At 42.2% G+C, this 22477-nt stretch overlaps 1 protein-coding gene across 1 annotated transcript in view; it reads left to right on the forward strand.

Annotated features, from left to right (window-relative positions):
• The window catches only part of LOC118585919 (peptidoglycan recognition protein 3), a 42813-nt gene extending 21311 nt beyond the window's left edge, over positions 1-21502 (forward strand). Inside the window, exons 2-8 of the mRNA XM_036190917.1 lie at positions 9025-9133; positions 11520-11721; positions 13801-13919; positions 14879-15031; positions 16290-16488; positions 18862-18980; positions 19662-21502. Coding sequence (XP_036046810.1) covers positions 9085-9133; positions 11520-11721; positions 13801-13919; positions 14879-15031; positions 16290-16488; positions 18862-18980; positions 19662-19840 — 1020 coding nt within the window. The 5' untranslated portion in view covers positions 9025-9084 and the 3' untranslated portion in view covers positions 19841-21502. The remainder of the gene's footprint in view (positions 1-9024; positions 9134-11519; positions 11722-13800; positions 13920-14878; positions 15032-16289; positions 16489-18861; positions 18981-19661) is intronic.
• Positions 21503-22477: the final 975 nt, after the last annotated feature.

The raw sequence follows: 22477 nt of genomic DNA on the forward strand, positions 1-22477 counted from the left end.
AATCGAATTGAAAAATATTGTACTGTGAAGTAACTCAGACATAGAAAGTCAAATACTTCATGTTCTCCCTCTCATATTGTGAGTTGTGAGGGGCAGTTTTCATTTTTGACTTGACGGCATCTCGAATCAATTAGAAGACACACTTCCAGTGAGAGCTGTCAGGGATTATTTTGATTAGCTCAGCCTTCTGCTATTCCTGCTATGGATACCTTGCTGAGGTGAATTCAGGTGGGAAGACCCAAGCTAGATGGGGGGAACAGTTACCTCAGACTGGATCCTGAACTGCATAAAAGGAAAACACTAGCTAAGCAGGAGGATTCATCATTTTTCTTTAATTCCTGACTGTAAATCGCAGTGTGACCAGCTGCCTCAAGCTCCTGCCACCAGCACTTCCCCACTATGGTCGACTGTACTCTAGAACTATTAGCCAAACTCAATCCTTTACCCCTTAAGTTGCCCTTCTTTAAGGCGTTCTATCACAACAATAGGAAAAATAAGACATAGATCATCAGTTCGTGTGTGTGTGTGTGTGTGTGTGTGTGTGTGTGTGTGTGTGTGTGTGATTTAATGTCAGATTGCCATCTGTTGGCACCACAAAACTAGTAATGGTCCATTAGAGGTGAACAAGAAGTTTTTTTTGTTTTTGTTTTTTATGGAGAGGAGCGTAGGAGGTACTTATATGTACCTAAGGAGAGTGGAAGAGGTGATACCAGCGGTAGAATGGCTTATGTGTAGGAAGTAGGGAAATAAGGACCAAAAGGAAGGTGGGAGAGGGAAAACTGAACTAAGCATTCGTGGTGGCTAATACTGGTTTTCCCCTTGACTACACCTGTCAACTTGACTTCATCCACTCAAGGGATAAAGAGTTGAATTTTGCTCATTGTTTCTGAGTACATTCTACCATGGGAGGGGATGTCCTTGTGACAGGAGCTTGAGGTTGTGGGTCACATTGCAATTTACAGTAAAAAGTCAACAGTAGCTGCATACATGTGTGAGGCACTTGCTCTATTGGATCATCTGAAGTAGCAAGACCCATCCCAAATCTGGGCCATCCATTCCTTCTGGTAGCAGCCCACATGAAAGGAAGCTTTTGTTTTTTACCTGCTTGCTCTCACTCTTGCTGTCAAGTTCATCTATTCTGTTCCTGATATATTCCTTGGCTGGTATGAGTACCTACTTCTTCAGGATTACAAAGCAGACTAAAGACTGACAGTTCTCTAGGAATTTCCCAGGACTCCATCACTAGATCAGGACTGATGAGACATCCAGTCTTGTGAACTGAATAGCTACTGCATTCTTAGCCTTTCAATTAGGAGATAGCCATTGTGGGGCTACCTGGACCATAACTTGTAAGTTTCCCTAATAACACACACACACACACACACACACACACACACACACACACACACACACACACACACATTCATTCTATCAGTTCTGTTCCTTTAGAACCCTTACTAATACAGCATGTGTTAAATGTATTAATACAGCATGTATTAAAATGCCTCCTCCATCTTGCTGTAACTGCCTCTCTGATGTGGCAATGTATTTCATACTTGCCTTGATTTATGACTTTCTTTGTTCTGTAAAACTATAAAGCTTCATGAAACTGCTTCTATAAACTAAACTTTATTAACATACAAATAAAATCACATTTCAGTACAAATAAAATATCATCATATTTCCCCTTTTCTATTTTAATAAAAAGAAAAAAGTTATAACTAATATAAGAAAAACTATATACAAAAGTACAATAACTATATACCATATATACAAGCAATAAATATCTAAAAAATGTCTCGTCCATTCGTATTTGACAAATTCAGAGAAAATAATTCCATTATCTATCCCATTTTGGTAAGTCCAAAATGTACCTGATTCACTTTCTATCCTAACTTACATTACTAACAGAACTGTCTTATAAAGTCTTTCAAATTTATACACTTACTAAAACTTGTAGTGAGTTTCTTTTCTGAAATTCTTAACAAGGAAAACTATAACTATAACTAACTGATCTTCAATTCCCTCAGAGACCCAAGAAGGAAATAATTCTACCTAATAAAAAATAAAAACAGGAAGTGCATACAAGCAGCTTCCAAAAAAAAAAAAAAATGTGAGTTGACACAAACAGCCAGCTGCCTCAGGTTTTTCTGCAGTGTTGGGGCATCATCTCTTTCTCTTCATTATTCTAGGTGTGTCTTTCTTCTTTGGTCCCATACTGGAGTCTCTTTGCTCTAGAAACCCATTGGCATTAAACATGTGTCTGTTGTGTAGTGACTTGCTACTCTAGAGTGAGTTAACTATTAGATAGTGACTGTTGCTGGAGACAGTACTCAACTCACAGGACAGAATGAAGCTAGAGCCTGGTACCTGGAATACAGTGTAACAAATGAAAACATCACAATTGCACTATAACCTTGTGTCTCCTGAACACAGCAAACACATTCACCCAAAGAAGAAAGAGAACCTGAAATAAAAGAACAGCAGCAAAAACAAACTCTTAACTAATGACAATCTCATAGGGGTAGGTCCCAGTGCAAAAAAACAGAAGAGATAGAGAGACCCAGGACAACTTGTCTCATCCTAAAATCACTAGAAGTGACCCCAGGTCAAAATGACTTATACAAAGTTCCAGATGCAGAAAGCAAAAGAATGATTACAAATGTGGTAAAAGAATCCAAAGAAGACACCAAGGATTTTCCAAGACTATAGAAAAAGCTGAATGAAATAAAGAAATCAATTGATGATATGAAAATAGAACTGAATGAAGAGAAAGGACTACTGAAAAAAACCCAAACCAGAATGATGATAGAAATGAAAAAAACACAAATAACAAAATGTATACCTCAGTGGAAAGCCTCAGCAATAGAATGGATTGTATGGGAGAGGGGCCCTAAGGGCAATGATAACTTTTTAAAAATGTGTGAAGGGAACATGCCAGAACTTTGAGACACCATACAAAGGCCAAACCTCTAAATTATAAATATATTGAAAGGAAAAGAAAATCACAAAGAAGCTGGGCTGTGGTGGTGGAGCACGCCTTTAATCCCAGCACTTGAGAGGCAGAGGCAGGTGGATCTCTTTGAGTTCAAGGCCAGCCTGGTCTACAAATCGAGTTCCAGGACAGACAGGACTGTTACACAGAGAAACTCTATTCTGAAAAAATAATAAAAGTAAAAAATAAAAGAAAAATAAAATTTCCCAAATCTAGGAAAAGAGAAGCTCCTTAGATACAAGAGGCACACTTAACAGCAGACAGACAGGACCAGGAAAGAAACTCTCACATCATACTCTAGCTAAATAACCAAATGTACAGAATAAAGAAAGTATTTCAAGCTGAAAAAAAAAGAAGGAACAAGTCACACATTAAGGTTGGCTCATTAAAGTAATTGCCAACTTTTCCAGTGAAACCATGAAAGCAGTAAGGGAGTAGACTGGTGTCTTTCAAACTTTGAAAGATCACAACCAACAAAACCATCTGTCATAACAGAAGGTGAAAGAAAAAAAAAAACAGGCTAAAGAAAAGTTATGACCATCAGTCCAGTCCTATGGAGGATACTGGAAAGGATATTCCAGTCTGTGAGAAAGATAAACACATCAAGAGAGACAGGAGGAAAACCCATGTGAAGCCGAGCCACTCACCAAACAGAAGACTAGGGCCCAAACACACACCACCACCAAAATGATGGGTGTGGTGATACTATATTTGTAAAATGTGATTTTATTTGTATATTAATAAAGTTGTCTTGGGGTCAGAGCAAGCCATAGCAGAAGCTGGGTGGTGGTAGTGCAAGCCTTTAATCCCAGCACTTGGGAGGCAGAGCTAGGCAGGATCTCTGTGTGTTCAAGGATACAGCCGGTATGGCGACACATGCCTTTAATCTCAATACCAACCATAGAAGACCTGTAGGTCTGTACAGACAGGCAGTGACGAGGAGGTCATGTGGTTGGATTTACAACCAATGAGAAAGCAGAACAGAAAGTCTATAAAAAGAAAAAACACACAGAAGTAGGTGTCTTGCGGAGAGGAAAGACAGCAGCAGCAGTGAAGGGTAAGGTTTTCAGCTCTCAGCTATTGCTCTGACCTCTTGGCTATAAACTCTGTATTTGGCTCTGTGTTTCTTATTTAACAAGACGGTTACATCTACAGATGGGGATCAATACACACCTTTCAATAATAAATCTGAGTATCAACGGTCCCAATTCACCCATTAAAAAACTCAGACTAGTAGAGTGACTAGAAAACAGAATGTTAGCCCAGTGGTGGTGGTGCACGCCTGTAATCCCAGCACTCGGGACGCAGAAGCAGGTGGATCTCTGTGAGTTCGAGGCCAGCCTGGTCTACAATGCGAGTTCTAGGACAGCCTCCAAAGCTACAGAGAAACCCTGTCTCAAAAAACCAAAACAAACAAACAAACAAACAAACAAGCAAAACAGAATGCTGCCTGCCTGTGCAAACCTCACGCTCCTGGTCCTAGCTCTGGACTCTTTTCTCTCACACAGACCTAACCTGATGAATCCCCTGCTAACCTGCCCATGCTGACTCCACACTCCTAGACTAGCCCCTCTACCAGCCCAGCATACTAGCCCACATTGCTAGAGCAATAAGACAAAAGATGTCAGCCTGAGTTTTACTTGATGTTTTCTTTCCGTTTGTTGAAAAATTATATTAAATTCATTAATGTTTTTAATAAAGAAAAATAAAAGACAGAATTGAAAATTTGCACAAAATAAAATTTTAAAACTTTTGTTTCTCAATGATTTACTTCATACCTGAATAGAATAGTTCAAATCGATAACTGTCAAGAGCATCCTTGGCATCAAGTAAATAATACCTTTAGTGCCAAATCTATGATCATTCGGCATCACCTTCCAGCAGTCAATGTTTCACGGAGAAATGGCTGGTTTCAAGAGTGGAGCAGTTAACAAAGAAGCTGAAACATTTTATATATCAGGTAGCAATAAGGACCTCATTGTGGTTCTCATTTTTTTCTAATGCTGAGACCCTTTAATTCAGTTCTTCATGTTGTGATGACCCCCAACCACAAAGTTATTTTTGTTGCTGCTTCATAGCTGTAATTTTGCTACTGTTATGAATAGTAATGTAGTATTGGAGATAGAATTTTGTTAAAGGGATTATGACCCATGGGTTGAGAACCACTGAATAAGACTGACAAATATTTCTCAAGTTGCATAAAAGGCAATTGGGAGATTTGTACTGTCTAATTAGAGAATTTCAACACCTAATTCTGATGGAACAATTCTCATATCAACAACAACAACTTTGGTGGGTCTAAGTTCACTAACTTGAAATCTATTCATTCATGATGACACAAAAATGCAAAAGTGGACACATTAGGAAAATGCTAGAAGGCCACTTAAATACACTTCTTTAATTAAAAACTTGAAGTAAACAAGGAGGAAAAACCTGTTCTGCCTTTCCTATAAAAGGAATATAACTGGAAAAAAAATGCTAACTAAACTTCCTCTAACACAGTATTATAATAAATGCATGAAAAGAAGTAGTAGCGCTGGCATATTACTACTTGAACATGCTAATGAATGAGGGACTGAGATTACCGTAACTCAGCACCAGACACATATGCCAGTCAACCAACTCCTTGCAGACTCAGGATGCTCACTTGCTTTTCCATTACTGAATATCCAGCTCCTCCTGTGCAGGAGTCTCTCACTAAGTGTTAAGTGGATCAATATTGAATGTACTCCTTGGTATTTTGTATCGCTTTATTAGAACACCAAGAGTGTCATTTTGGATGGATGGGTCTCTCCTAAGAGCCACAGATTCCTCAGGAAAGTTGGTGCTAGGCTGGATGAAGAGCAGGTAGGGGGATGGGAGAGGAAGCATATCTGGGATTGAAATCACTAAGAGCAGAGTCACAGAGGCAACGTCTCACCAGGAGCCCCTGGCATGGGTTTAACAGTGTTTGTAGGGTCCTCTCTGGAGCACACATTTTCAGTGTTCATGAAACTTCATGACAATTGTGTAAACATTGTCATTCCCACCTGGCAGCTGAGGAAACAGGCCCAGAGAAGGAAGTGGGAGTGTCTAACATCGTGCATCTGGTGAGTTCAGAGCCATAATGAGACTTTCACCTTTGCATATCTGACTCAAATCTTTCGAATATTAAGTCATGGCAAGCTTTCTTTAGATTTTGGGTTCCTTAAATGTGACCAGAAGTGAACATAATTATTCTAGGTTCCCCTTATATGGGTAGAACTCAGAGCCATTATGCCACAGGTAACAGTACCCTAATGACACCCAGTGATACTTGTGGAAATGCTTTGCAAATTGATATAGTTCTTAATAGATGGTGTAGTTACAGGTTGAAGGGTATATATTTCCTTTTAGTGGATGTCCTCTCCTAATCAGATCCAAAATTGAGGTGAACTATTGTCTTCCAACATAAGGTCTATAAATTCAGGCCACCCAAAGGGAAGGCTTCTTTTAAAAGGGCTTTTTTTTTTTTTGGTTGTTGTTGTTGTTGTTGTTAAAGGGTTATCTCTACTGGTGCATAAATTGAAGCAACTGTCTTGATGTGTTTGTGATGCTATGCTGTGGTCATAGGAGAGGAGCCATTTAAGCATAAAAGAAGGCAAAGCAAAAACAGAACATGCAAATAATCAAACTGGGACCAGATCCTAGATCCTAGTCCCAGGACAGTAAGGGAACCTGACTCTTTCCATCTGTACATCTAGAAGATGTCACTGAGAACTATTCTCTGTATAGGTAGCAATCAATGGTCTTTGAAACCTCATTTCCCCAGTGTGTGGTAGGCCCTGGTTGGCTGGTTGGCAGGGCTCATTGAGGGGTGCTATTAGGAAGTCTCTCTAAAGGATGTGGCAATCCAGGTCTTGCCCAGGGAGGAGGAACCTGAGTTTATTCACGGGGTTTTCCCCAGGCGCTGTCAGTGCCTTATTTCATTTGAGTTCCTCTCAGTGCAGCTAGGCAGCAATGAGCCTCAGACCTCTGTCTGTCTTTTGTTAGGGGGACTTCTCACTGTCAGCTTTTCTTTGGAAGTCAGAGCCTGGGTGCTGTATTTCCAACGAGAGAGTGCTTTTCTGGAGCTACAGAAAGCAAAGGCTGGAGGAGGGAACACCTGCTGGAGAAGGGGCAAGGACTGGAGGCTAAAGAAGGAAACCAGCAGCCAATCAGGAGAGACTGCACTCTGCCCTGTTGGGCTGGGACAGCACGAGGTCAGGCATTTCTGAATGTGAGTGTTCTTCAGATGCCCTTTTTTTTCTGAGGAGGCTCCACTCCATCAGTGAATATCTAAACATGGTGAAGGAAACTCTTATCTCTCCTGTTTAAGCTGTCCGCCACACAGGAAAGCTGTCTCTGTTTTTCTAGATGAATATGTACTAGCAATCTATTATCTTCTTGCATAGGCAGTTGGTTTTGGATTTACCTCTACAGCATTCGTTCCTGGTCTCTCAAGCCTTGAAACTTTGCCCACTGTTTTCTTTTATGTATAGAGGAAGCATAGCAATGTGAGCTGTTCAGGGAGTCTGGAGAGGCCATCAGTTCAGTGGCCTGCAAGACCAGGCATGTGGTCATCCTTAAGAGTTCAGGTGTATGGTCCAACAAGGTTGAGGCACGGTTCGTGACATTAATACTCATAGTTAGGGAAGCAGAAAAGTTACAAGTTACATGACTAGGATCCAAACTTTCTGTTGGCCAGGACTGACAATGTTTTCTAGCAGTTTTCAGGAGGCAGGTCCTTTTCTGGGAGGCCAGCTGACATGGTTCTATCATGAGCAAGTTGGTTCTTGCCTCTTATTTGGCTAATGAAGACATTGGATTTCTCCCACATATTTATGAAGTGCCGCCCTGTTGTGATGGGCTCATTTAGGGAGAGTGGCTTGAGGAAAGTTTTCTGAATTAATAAGATCTTGTGTGTTATTTAATGATTTTTGTGTTGCTCTAAAATCCTTCATATGCTCAATTCTTGAGCTGTAAGGTTAAACACTTCCTTCTGTAGATATCAACTGTGGCATCAAAACAGTGTAGAGTAATGTCTATGACATCTTACCTCAACATCTCCTGCATTGTTTCTCAACTGGGGGAAGTTGATGACTTGGTTGGCAACATAGGGAGTGGACATTTCCCACTGAGCATGAGTAAGAAGTTCATTTCTACCTACAAAGGCAAACACAATTCTTGGATCTGGGGAACATGGAAGTAATCCTGCACTTTATCCCTTAGTCCCATACTGAAAATCTCCACCAACAGAAACAAAGGCAGAATTGGGGTTACTAGTAGAGGTTACTAGACAGGTCTGGCTAGGAGGGGGTAGCCTTTGTCCCTACTCACTTGGGAATTTTGGGGATGTGACTTAAACTCTTGGACATATGCTCTCACAGGTCACTGTGAGGCTCAGTGAAGAGTCTAAAGAGTCCTCACACAGTATTTGAATCACAGAGTGTGATCAGTGAGTGGAAACAGCTGGTTATTATCTTCCCGTTAGAACAGAGATAGACTACTCATTCTTCTGACATCTTAGAATAGGGAACTTAACTCTATGGCTTTCCATACTTCTGATTGTCCAGTGGTTCCAGATGGAGCCCATACCTGCCTTTACTTGTCATTCAGTGCTGAGTGTTCTCTGTAAAAAAAAAAATGGCCTTCAGAATAATTGTCTTACAGGGATTTTGTAAGGGCCAAATATAAAATTGTAGCACTATAAATAAAAGTATCTATACAGGGTCATTGTTATTGCCACTGAGGGACTTTAGAAATTGTACTCGTCTGCCATGGAAGGCTTAGTATTAACCACATCCACTGCAAGGAGCAGGTGTCTGTCTCCTGGGCTGTAGAAAGTGGCTGTGGAGAGGCTTGCTAGATACAGACATTAGGCTCTTTATATCTATGGAACAACTGAGGTGTGCAGGTGACCCTGAGAAGCCTAAGCCAGGTGCTAGCCCTCAGGAGGCACACAGAGAGTAAAGAAACAGACAGGGAGCCCAGCAGTTAGCACAGTCATGTTAACTGTCAGTGTTCTGCAGGGCCAGGGCCTTCAGGACTGCTGATAAGACTCCTTGTTGGTATCCTGGGACCATTTGAAGATGCTGCCCTGGCTTCTTATTTTCTCTGCTCTGGATCTCCTGGTGTACGGTAAGTTTTCTTCTTATCAGAAGTGCCTTTGCTGAGTGGCACACAACTGTCCTCGTGTGGAATGATAGAAATGCTCCCAGTGTTGTCTTTACGAGAGCCTATATGGCTTTGCCACTTGTGGCACTGCCCGGGAATTGACAGATTGACATTAGTGTCCTGCCAGCTTTTGTGATCCTCCACAAGTTAGTATATGACTTATGACTCTTAACCACTTTCATGAATTAGAGTTGTTACTGAGGATTCAATTAGATATTATATTGATTACTTTTCTGCGACAAAATATTTGAGAAAAGAGTTTATTTGGGTTACATACGCACACACATGTATGTATGTATGTATGTATGTATGTATGTATGTATGTATGTATACCATAATGGTGGGAAGACACCATGGTAGGAACTTGAGGCATTTAGTCACCTTCCACAGCTGTGATGCAGAGAGCAGTGAATGCTGGTGGTGTTCAGCTTCCTCTTATTCAGTCTGGTACCCTAGCTCATGGAATGTGCTGTTTAAAATAAGGGCAGAGCTTCCCAGTTTATCTAACCTAATCTAGATAATCCTTCAGGACATGCATAGAGATGTGCCAGGCTTTTTCTTTTGGGCTACCAACAAGCTCCCAAATCATGACATGGAGACTTATTAGTTTTGAATGTCCAGCCTAGCTTAGGCTCAAGGCTTTTACTTTTCTTTCCTTCTGTATTTTTTTTTTTTTAAGCTGAGGATCGAACCCTGGGCCTTGCCCTTGCTAGGCAAGCGCTCTACCACTGAGCTAAATCCCCAACCCCTCCTTCTGTATATCTTACTTTCACTGCTTCCTCCAGTGGCTGTCTGTCTAGCAGCTGCCTGGTTTCTGGCCCTGGGTGTATCCCTCTCTCTCCTCCTCCTCTTATTTATCTCAAACCTAGATTTCTCCTCCTATTTGCTATCTGCCTGCTAGCCCAGCCTATCCTGTCTCCTGCCTAGCTATTGGCCATTCAGCTTCTTATTAGACCAATCAGGTGCCTTAGGCAGGCAAGGTGAAACAAATACAATTCATCTTTACATAGTTAAATACACATCCTTATGTCATTAAACAAATGCACACACATTTACACCATTAAAATAATGTTCTACAGCATAAACAAATGTAATACATCTTTTCTCAGTTAAAATAATATTCCACAACATAGAGTCTTGTCTTTCAATGATTCAAAGTCTAGTCGAGTTGACTATAAAGGTTCAACACAGTCTTCAAATCATGAATTTGAGGTAATTTATAGCTCTAACTCCCTCACCATTTTACAACCACCACCATAACCTCCACCACCACCACCATCATCATTATCCTCCTTCTCATCATCACCATCAACTTAAACCAGCTCAGAGTTTACATTTGTAAATAAATACCAATTTTGTGGGTGCAGGGCTGCCTTTACAACACCTAAATATGTTTTATCATTTTATAAAGTAATTAGACATGGAGTAGATATATGTGAATTCTGTTGAATTAAATGGACCTGAGTTTGGTAATTCTTAAATAATAGTCATATTTTCATGTTTTATGACACAATTTAGCTAGCTCTCAGCCTTCTACCCTTAGGTAGACATGTTACTGGGTTACATGGAATTAGTGTTGGAGAAACTCACAGAATAAAGAGTATAGTTGACCTTTTCACATTGTGCATGAGGACACTAAGGCCTGATGGGGAAGTGACTTGCCCAAGTGTGGCAGTGAGTTGGAATTCACCCTCAGCCAGTTGCCTGGTTCTGCTCTGTATCTGTCATGCTTACTGGCTAATGGCTAGTCTTGACCTCTGAGGTTCCTGTGGGTTTTATGGTCCCGATCTCCTGCTCTAGTGAGGCTTTCATTACATCTACCTTCACTCAACACCCCACTCACACCCCATGGTTGCTGAAGCCTTCCCTGGTCCCTAATCAGAACCATGTTGCTTTCCCTGGGTCACCTGCATACCTACCAACAGACCTATGGGTAAGATCATAGTGCTACATACTAAGATGGTTGTCATTATCTTGAGCAAACCTAATAGATTTATATACTGGTTCTTGAGACAGAAATATATGGATCACTGTGACTGTCCTCAGAGACAGAATTTAATTAAGATCATTTTCTATTGGCTCACTCCTGGGACCTTGTACTCCTTATTGCTTGTGTCCACCCTTGAAGATACAAACAGGTTCCCAACTTCAGCAGTTGCTCCTACTAACCGGGTAACTTGACAAGGTTGAGTACAGATCCAGGTGAGTACTGAGCCCAAACTGGTCTACAGAGATGAGAATGGGTAGTTGTGGGTGATGAAGCTCCCTCCAAGGCTTTCAGATACCACAGTGGGTAAGCTAGGGTCTTGGGTATGGTCTGTTACATGCTGATCTATGGTCTCTCTTATAGGCAGCCTTACCATAGTTTCCCGACAGGAGTGGGGAGCAAGTTCACTCACCTGCAGAGTCCCACTGAGCCTGCCTGTGGCCTACCTCATCACAGAGCAGCTTACCAGGATGGAGTGCCAAGATAAGACTACCTGTAGCCAGATGGTGCGGGTCCTACAGTCCCATTCTGTCCACAACAAAGGCTGGTGTGATGTGGCCTTCAAGTAAGAGGCTGGTCAGGTCTCCAAATCCCATACTCAATACTATTCCTCACAAAATTCTTGTTTTCCTTATTCTGCATTTCCCACTTTCTGGGCTTCATTTGTGTTGCATTTATGATGATTGGAAAGTGTTAGAAAAAAGAACTCAAACAAAGTCTAGATGTCCTTAGGAGGAACAACCCTGAGTCATGTATTCATTACACTGGGAGACCCTGACAAGACACACAGAGGTTACAAAACAACTGCAGCCACCCCTAGGAGCCCCCAGCATGGCAGCTCACAAAGGTCTTCATTACTATCACCCAATTAGAAGTGGTAGGGGAGGAGAATGGGTACTGTCTTTCTTACCTATATGATAATGTCATAGTCTATGGATACCAAAGAATTTCTTGAAAGTAGCACATAGCACATAGCATGGGTTCAAAATTGTGTTGAGACTGTGTTTATACAGCCCATTCCCCTTCCCTTACAGTCAGGGCTTATACTCATAAAGTAATTTCTTATTTACTACCCTGAATGACCATTGGGTATCACAAGGTGATGAGTGGACATGGGGATTGATTAAATTGTTAAAATGAGTGTAAGGCATGAAAGAGTTTTGTATTATGCAGTGAGTATCTACTTTCAGGGTTCTATTGAGGACCCCAAAGTTTTTCTCATTACCCTCAAGAGTGAGAAAGCTCACAAATATATGAAGAGAAAGAGCAGGGGTGTAGGACTGAAAAGACAAGTAGAAACAACTTGCCAAATATTCATTTTGGAAAGGATAGTTCATGCTTTCACATATTTTCAGTTTTAAACCTCAATAAGTGAGAGAAGCTGGAGACTGGCTATACCCACTGCATCTGTATGTTGCCAGGAACCTCTAGTAAGCCCTAAGTGGCAGTTGTATTGACTTTGTTAACTACAGTTTATCTGCCCATCCTGGTCCCCCATCACCCTATGATTGTTTTTGAAGTGTTGCTTACTTCAACATGGTGTTTCTAAGTGGTTTCAACTGCTCTGCCTCTAAAAATCAGGTTTCTACAGTGGCAACATTTACCTTGTTTTGATAGCGTGGTTACTACAGCCATAGGGAGTGCTGACATTGAACTAATCAAGGGCTCTGCAGAAGTGACAGAGGAACCTGCTGGAGACACCAAAAAGCAGAGAAGTGGTGGGCACGCTTCAGGTGCTATCTGATTCTCAGTGTCAGGTGAAAGAGCCCCCAGATGAGCAGGGGCTTTACTTGACCTTGGGAAGTGTTCACTCTGTGTTCAGTTTGCTTTGGAATTCACAGTCTAGTAAGCCACTGAATACAGCAAAAGTTATGAAACACCATTTTAAGATGCATTGGAAAGTAGAAAACAGAAGAATGAACAGAAATAAAATAAGGGGTAGAATAAAAGAATTTAGATGTGATTTAAAGACAAACTTAATAAAATGAAGCAAAACAAATTTCTGTGATTAAGAGCCTACAGGAATCTGTGAGGAGTCGGTTTAAAGAAACCCTTGAGTTGTAATTAATTATTTTAAAGAATGCTCAAGTGCTTGGTCCTATAGTTAAAAACAAACCCAAAAATCATGGTGGACTGAGCTGGGTGTAGTGTATCATGACTATATCCACAGCTCTTAGGAAGCTGAAGCAGGAGGATTACTGTGAACACAAGGGCACCTTAGGCTATGCTGTAAGTTCCAGGATAGCCTGGGTAACAGGAAGAGATTATGTTTCAATGCCTGCCCACCCCCAAATAACAACAACAACAACAACAACAACAACAACAACAACAACAACCAGAATCAACCAGCAGGCTCCTGAAAAAGATGGAACTAATTGTCTTCAGGTCCTGGAGAGTCACACATTCAAATTCCACTTTGAACAAAATGAGCATTTTTTTTTTTTTTTAGGTGAGAGTCTGGAAAACACCTGCAATCTATGTCAAAACCAAAATTGAAATATATTCCTATTTCTAAAATTGTCCATTTTGTTCTCCATTACTATGTTATTTAAACTTCACCTTTTTATGAGCCCCTAGGACTACTTTAGGAAAGTGAATTTTCTTGATACAGAGGTTTAACACTAAATCTATTTTTGCTTGGCAGCTTCCTGGTTGGTGATGATGGCAATGTGTATGAAGGTGTCGGTTGGCATGTCCAAGGCTTGCATGCTCAAGGGTACAGTAATGTCTCCCTAAGCATTGCCTTTTTTGGCAGTAAAATAGGTAATGGTGATTCCCTCCAGACTCAGACGGTGGCCTGTGCCCTTCTTTCTCCTGCTTGTCTCCACACTCCCCTCATATCTTTTTAGCCTACCTTGTACATACCATCCCTGATAATCACTGTTTCTAGAAATCCTTTCTGCTGTTACACTCCGTGACATGTAGTTTGTTCTCTTCTCTGGTCTACACTTGTTTATATATTGCTGCAGTTGCCTCAGACACTCAGTTCACAGTTATGGCTAATGGAATCTGAATTCATCTGCCACTGATATTTTCGTTGCCAGAGGCAGATAGCATGGGTTATTTCTTCTTTCAACATCTTTTGTTGATAGAGACAAAAAAGATGTCAGCAGGCAAAGTAAGAGAATCATAGAAGTAGTTTTTGATCCTCTACCCCCAACCAGAGCAGAGCAGGGATGGTGTTGAAGGATAATATGTCAGTAAGAGGTACCCACCAGTACATGCTGTTCTTTACTGGGGATCTTAATGGCATGTGTTATAGGGAAGTTCAGCAAGAATCGTATGGTTAATGGATATACAAGAGTTCAAGGCATGCCTGATCCTGGAAGTTTCTCAAGAAAGTTTCTCCCCATGTATCTTTAATCTATTTTTTTTTTTTTTTTTTTTTTTTTTTTTTTTTTGGAGCTGAGGATCGAACCCAGGGCCTTGTGCTTGCTAGGCAAGTGCTCTACCACTGAGCTAAATCCCCAACCCCTTTAATCTGATTTTTAACCTTCTATTTCAAGGCAGAATAAATAGTCTCAGTTTGGCCCTTAGAAGAGGTTCCTAATTGTAGTTGCTTAGAGTTCTGACCAACAGTTCATCACTCTCAGGCTTTCTGACTGTCTTTTCTCTTCCTGTCTACCAGTCACTCGGGTTAGGTGGTGCCTTGCCTTCTCTGTTTCTGCCATCCAGGCTGAGGTTCCTTACTGGCATTTTTATTTCATGTTCCTCTCATGAAGGCAGCAGCCCCAGTCCTGCTGCTTTATCAGCTGCAGAGGACCTGATCTCCCGTGCCATCCAGGATGAGTACCTGTCACCTAGGTACATCCAGCCACTTCTCTTAAGAGAAGAGACCTGCTTGGTTCCTCAACATTCAGAGATGCCCAAGAAAGGTAAGACCCTCAACCCAGCTCACATATCTTTGCATTGCCCTCTGACAACATTTGTGAATGTTTTCCTATTAGACTCTCAAGGGTTCCTTGAACCAAGAACATCTCACATGTGCCATAACTTTGAAATCTGGAAGAATATTATTACTATTTCTTTTATCACTGAGGATTTGGTGAGGGCTTGAACATGCTAGACAAGTACTCCACTACTGAACGACATCCCTGCTAACTGGAGAAGTTAAGGAGACATGTTCCCCCTGGCTTTTCCATCCCACCAGAATGATATTGTCACAGACCCATTCTTGCCACAAATATATGTGTACTCATGTTTTTACCAAGTCTACACGAAGTCTTCAGATTTAGCATACATCTGTGAAAAAATCAGAGAAAACTCGCCATCAGGGAACCCATGTTTCATTGAGGAAAGTAAGAAGCAAGTAACTAATGAAGTGTGTTAGTGAGTACGGAAGTGAGAGGGGAGAGTAAGTAAGATGAGGAATGGAGTAGACATGTTTACATATTGTGGGAACACACACACACACACACACACACACACACACACACACACACACCCCTTTCCAAAACCAACCAACCTTTTCCATGACCATGGTGCTTCAGAAAATTTGAATTTGTAGGTGATACTGATATTAGAATGATTTTTCTATGAAACCAAGTAATGAAAATAATGTGCTAGTTTGGAAAGAATGGTCAGTAAATTAAAACCAATAAAATTAAGAAGCACTTTTATTAGCTTAGCTCTCTGATAACACGGCCTTTTTCTCTGATCCAGTGATATTTTAAAATTTGGTTTTTTTTGGAATTACAAATGTCTAAATAAAAATTTTCTTGTTGTTTGCCTGGTAGTATCTTCAATAATGATAGTTTGTTAACATTGTGAGTTTTTTTGTAGACTTTATATTATTTCCATATCAACTCGATCCATTAAAGTGTGAGCTGATTTGCGTATATCCACCTTATACGGCACACATATAAACATGCGGGTATCCCGTGTAGAGAAGAATACAGTTATGCCTCTGTCTGACCAGTCTATCTCTTTCTGCTTTCATATTGGTTCTTACATAATTAAAATTCATGTTTCTGCTCCAATGTCCTGATGCAGGCACCTGGCCTTTCCAAACTCCTGCCAAGTTCATACACAGGACACCAGTGGGAGACTGGTATGAACTGGCCTCTGGCTGTATGTTGATTCCTGAGAGTGCAAAGCAAGTTCTCATCCCCTTGGTTTTTCACTTTACTGCAGCATGCCCCAGTATCACTCCACGGTCTGCCTGGGAAGCCAGAGAGACACACTGCCCTCAAATGAACCTCCCAGCCAAATTTGTCATCATCATCCACACTGCTGGAAGAAGCTGCAATGAGTCTGTGGACTGCTTGGTTCGTGTCAGAGACACACAGTCTTTTCACATAGACAATCAAGATTTCTGTGACATTGCATATCAGTAAGTAGGAAACGGCCCTTTCTCTTCAGAGCTGTGGAAAGCAAAGCTGGGGAGCTCAGGTGTTTTACGCAAGTGCCATACTTTATTCTCCCGATATTCTGAACCAGGTATCATTCAGGCTACAATTTGGGCTACCTAACCTCTCAGGTATATTCTCCAGTTCTTCCAGATCAGAAAGACTGAAATACTGCCTAAGAGGTAGTGAGAAAACAAGGAAGGGCAGAGTAGGGGTGAGCCTTCTTAGGTACCCTGCTTTAACCAACAAGGGGTGTTGGTCCTGGCCAGTTCCAGCTTGTTCTCTTTGATGTTAGAACCTTACGGGTCTTCTGCTACTCACCACACAGGACTTGTAACCCCTCTGGGCTCATTTGTCTCATCTCTACAGTATGGACAACATTTTCTGTTTGGAGACAGTGATCGAGATCAAATAGTCTCTTCTGGTTCCTTTCACACCAGGATTAAATTAAAGGGACATATTAATCTATTGAAATACAGAAGACATTTGGGAGATGCCTTGTACTTTTCATAGGTTGGACTTAGGGTTAGAATACAATAGACCTAGGTTATTTATTAGGGACTTAAACAATGAATCTTGTGACTGGCCTCAGATTGGTTTGCTTCTGCAATGTGCCACTGATGTTCTAGCTGTGTCTGTCCCCCCACCTCTTTGTTAAGGGCAGTCTTTGTATGTAAGAGAGAACCTGCTTCATTTTCAGGACCTTTTATAGTCTTTCTATAGCCATAGCAGATTGTAGGGAACTTACTACAAATATGAACATTGCAAACTAGTGAACACCAGATGAGTTGATTCTTGTTTCTCAACTTCTAAACCTACAGTGGAATCTGCCCACCTCAGTACATGATGTGCTAGTGCCAACACTGATATGGCTGTAACTGGGTAAGGCACCCACTCATGCCTCATCCTTTAACTTTGTAACCCACATTTTTTAGGTGTCTACTCTGTCTAGGGCTAGGCAAGATTGATATGGTCCCTTCCCTTTTGAGAGAAACAATAAACAAATAATTATAATGCAAAATGTTAAGTACAGTGTTGGAAGAAGATCAGGGCACAGGTAAGATGGAAGTCTTTGGAGGAATGAAAGGTGAGAGCCATCCTTATTGGAACATGGACAGAGTGTAGGAGTTGGTTGACAAAGAGAGAGTGATCTAGTTAGAGAAGAACAGCACATTGAAAAGCTTGGGCTATAAACAGAGCATGTGTCTTTGAGGAAACAAAAACGTGTTCCACTCAAACCTAAAAATGGATTTCCAAGAGAAGGGTAGGTGGGGGCTGTAGGAGCCGGACCACTCTGTATATCTTGTAAGTAAAACTGAAAACTGATTTTGTGTGAAGGGGAACTGGAAACTATTTGGAAAGCCATGCCATTTTAAAGGCTAAAAACAAAATATTTATTTTATGTGTGTGAGTGTTTTGCCTGCAAATATGTATGTGCACCACATGCAGACCTGGTTCCTGCAGAGGTCAGAAGAGGGTGTTGGATCCCCTGTAACTGGAATTACAGATGGTTGTGAGCCACTCTATGGGTGCTGCGAACCAAACCCACGTCCAGTGCAAGAGCATCAAGCACTCTTAACTGTGGAGCCATCTCTCCAGCCTCCTGGCTATGATTTTAAGAGTGGATTGGAGGGAGGCAAAACTGTGGGCAGGGTGCTGTTATAGTAATCCAAGTTGGAGCTGGATAGTGACAGTTGGACAGGAGTAGTGGAAGAATTTAAAAGCTATGTAAAAGAGGTAATTGATGAGCCACGGGTAGTGGTTGAATGGGGCTGGGAGAAGGAAATGAGAGACTTAAGATGGGACTTCATTTTCTGGCTGCAGAATATGCAAAAGGCAAGTAGTTTCTTTGACATGTTGGCTTTTACAGATAACAGTTAAAGCTATGGGAGGGGATAAGTGTTTAATCTGGGTGAATGTATTCAGTGGGAGGGGAGAGCGGCTAGACCAGGGTCCTAAGGAGGAGGCATAGGGTTCTGAGAAACACAGTAGTTAAGGGAAGGTAGGTAAGATGGCAGTGACCCAAGGAAGAACTGCAAAGGAGAGAGACTAAGAGAGCATTGGCTGTGGAAGCCTGGAAGGAGAAAGCTTCGGGACCAGAATGCTCAATGGTCAGAATGCCCATTGCTCACAGTGTCGAGGAGGTCTAGAGTCATCTTGGTTGAGTCAGATTCAGTGCTGGGGATGAAGGCAGAGTACAGAGCCATGGTTTTGCTTCTGATTTATGCACATTGGGCACATACAGGACATCTAGACAAAATGTGATAAATGGATGAAAGAACATATTAATGATTACAGGAATGACTGGAGAAAATTGTGCTTCTCAGACTTTCTTATTTTCTTTTACTCAATCCTAGCTTTCTAGTGGGCCAGGATGGTGGAATATATGAAGGAGTTGGCTGGAATATCGAAGGTTCTCACACCTATGGATACAATGACATTGCGCTAGGAATTGCCTTCATGGGAAACTTTGTAGGTAAGGTACAAGTGGGGCAGAGAGTTCTGCCTGATGAAGCATCGTGTGGATACTCAGGAAATACTGGGCAAATGGAGACAACATTTTGACACTGGAAGTACATGGTAGCATCCACAGAATATTCTAGAAAATTCTCAGTAAAGAATTACTGCTACTAGGAGCATCTCCCAAATAGAATATTTGCCTCCAATTCACCCACATTCTTCCAAAACTATCTCACTTTATGTCCATACCCAAGGCAAGCACAGAGCAAAGGAGAAAAAAAAAGTCTTGAAAACTTTGGTACCTTTACATCTCATTTGGGAAATGTGTGTTCTTCCTTCGTAACCATGGCAATAATGTTGGGATGCATCATTGCCTGTGATGACATAGCAGAGGATAATCCCGTGAGCTGTATCTGTTCTGCACACATACTGAGAAACTGTGCCATGCTAAGTGTTCTATTCCAGAGCAGTTTTGAATTTTCTAAGGAAATTTTGACCAGATGGAATTAGGAAACACAATAGTTTTGACTTTGCTTTGTGCCTAATTAGTTGTTGGCTATGGTGATTGTGGGACAGGCTAGGGTGGGAGATGAGGAAGACTGGAATCCGGGTGCCTGGCTATGCCATAGCCAAGCAGCTTTGAGATTTTGTTTTCAGCTTTGAGGTCTTAATGATTATGGGTAAATATGTTTTGCAGAAAAGCCTCCAAATAAAGCCGCTCTGGAAGCAGCTCAGGACCTGATCCAGTGTGCCGTGGCCAAGGGGTACCTGACCCCCAACTACCTGCTAATGGGCCACAGTGATGTGTCCAACATCCTGTCCCCTGGACAGGCATTGTATGACATCATCAAGACATGGCCTCACTTCAAGCACTGAGGGAGGCCCCAGTCCGATCTGAGGATGCTCTTCCTCCTGCTAGGTGTCTGTCCTTACCTCCCACCTTGGCTCAGCACCTCTGGCCCGCTCTCTTCACTGCTTCATCTAGTTCCCTTTTCTTGTGTTGCACTTACAGCATCCTCTCTTATTGACATTCTCCAGTGTCTTCCAAGCTGTGCACTTACCATCCTCAGGGGCTGGGTGCCACTTCCTCTTTCTACTTTCCTCTCCCAAGAACACTCACCTGCACAGCCAGATGAAGCTCTCTTTCCCTTGTTACCTGTCTCTTGCCTTGAATGCAGTCACCCATGATCTGTCTGGCAGCTCCAATGCTCATCCATAGCCCCAGCCCTCCTTGTTCACATTTGAATATTCCCCATATTTAAGGGCTGAGATTCCCTTCAGACATGTCTATTCTCTTCTGGGTTATCAGATTTTCCAGGACAGCAGCTGACATGTCTTTGTTACTACATATCCTGTGTCAGCTCCTGAGCTGAGCCTGACACATTGCATGATACAGATGTTTGCTGAAAAAGACACTGGATGAAAGAGCTGATCCCAGTCCCATTCACAACTACCTACTTTGTTCATCACTGCTCTGTGGGAAGCCCTGCTGGACAGGTCCAGTAGTCTACCCTGATCCCTCCAGGAGGCACAAGCTGACAGCAGAGACTTGTCTGTAATGGATTCTATGTCTCCAGTCTTCTGAGCCTTGTCCACAAACCACTCTGAAGACCAGCCAAGCAGAGCTGCGTTCATGGGTGCTGTCCAGTGTCTGTAGTCTGCCTGTGCCTATCTGGGCCCTACTGAGCTGAGAGTGGGCCCAGAGCCTTTGTATTCTGTAACACCCCTGCCAGCTCCTCCTTCCTAGAGGGAAGTGCCCTTCATCATTGTAGCTGAGACAGCCCCCACTCCCACCACTGTTCGAAAGATGCACCCAAGCTGGTCCTTGCTTTATTAGATATGGAGAAAATGATGCTTAAGCATACATTCTCCATCTGTTTATAACTCCTTTGGTGCTCAGATTAGGTTTTTGCTTTTAGAGTGTTTTCACATCTCTTGCAACATGGTGAGCCTTTACAACCTCACATTTACTCTGTTTTTTGCTTTTCACAGACCTTCAGATATCATTAAGTTGACTCTGTTCATTTGTCATTTTTCCTAAGGCATCCTGGGCATGTAATCAGGAGAAGGAAGGAATGATTTGTCTAGTGGTTCAGGCTTAAAGGGACATACCAGCCATTCCTGATTTACACAGCAGGGGTAGAATGCAAGCCTCGCAGGCCTTTCTGTCAGAGTCAGTGCAGACCTTTCTGTATGGATAGAGGCTGGGGACAGACTTCTCAGCAAGGATGAATTTAATACCTCCCACACAGGGAGTAGTCATAGGGGTAGTCATGAGATGCTAAGAAATAGCCTCACCCAAATCCACCTGTCAGTCACAGTTGTGTTGAACCTCTCGACATTAACATATTAGAAACCCAGTCCCTGATAGGCAATAGTGTTGAGAGATGGACTTTTTTAGAGGTAATCAATCAATGCATTAATGTTGTTACTGTAAAAGTGGGTTTGTTATAAAAATGAGTGTGCCCCAACCCCCTACTCTCTTGTGCTTTCCCACTCTGCCAGGGGATGATGTGACAATAAGGCCTTGGCCAGATGCTGACCTCACAGTGTCCAGACTATACAAAATAAATGTTTGTTTTTTTTTGTAAATTACCTAGTCTCGAGTATTCTGTTAAAGAAGCACAAAATGGACTAAGACAAAGTTTTGACTTATTGACTTCTCTTTCTATCTTCCAAAGTAGATGCCCCTTCTCTTCAATTTAATCCTCACTTCCAGGCCTCAAGGACTCATGGGTTTTGGAGGGGAATTATAGGGTCCCCCATACTCTGTCAGCTCTCACAGAGGCCTCCTCATGAAGGCCCCATGGTCTGGATTGCTGCTTACTCCAAACTACTGAACTTTGCAGATTTTAAATACATGCTTTAACTAACTCAGAGCACTCAGCTGTCAAGGGCCTTTTCAAAGTCAGTTCTGAGGCAGCCGATGCAGGCAGTTTGTCCCCTTTTTATTGAGAAATTCTTCCTAGCTCCCCATCAGTCACTTAGAGTATCCCAACAGCAGCCTCAGAGAACTGAGATGAGGATTAGAGGAACGGATGTGAGCAGGGATCTTAGAACCCACTCTTGGCGTTCAGTCACGGTTCAGCTCAGGTGTGTACAGTCACAGTCATCCCTGTCTGTAGTGTGATTGCCTCTGACTCTTAACCCTGTTTGACTCTGGCAGGGAAGGATGTGCTGTTCTAGGCACCCTTCTCAGCCACATGGGGGAGTTCTGTGCAGGCTGAGTTCAAGTTTTGTGATGTACAAGGAGGAGCAAGATACACCCACAGGCTGGCAGGCCTGGGAGAGCCTATGGTGCAGGACTGTGGGTGGGGCCGGCTCCTGAGCTCATTGATTTGTTTTCCACAGTTTAAGCAGGGAGTAGAGGAGAGCCTGTGAAGTGAGCACTATGAAGGGCAAATGCCCTATTTTACATAAGACTGAACTCCAAGCAGGCTTGTTCCTCTTTGTCCAGTGAGTTAAAGGAAGGCTCTCTGGGTCTGGGGTGGGGCATGCTTCCTATCATCCCCT

Source organism: Onychomys torridus, chromosome 6, assembly GCF_903995425.1.
Source record: "Onychomys torridus chromosome 6, mOncTor1.1, whole genome shotgun sequence".
NCBI lineage: Eukaryota > Metazoa > Chordata > Mammalia > Rodentia > Cricetidae > Onychomys > Onychomys torridus.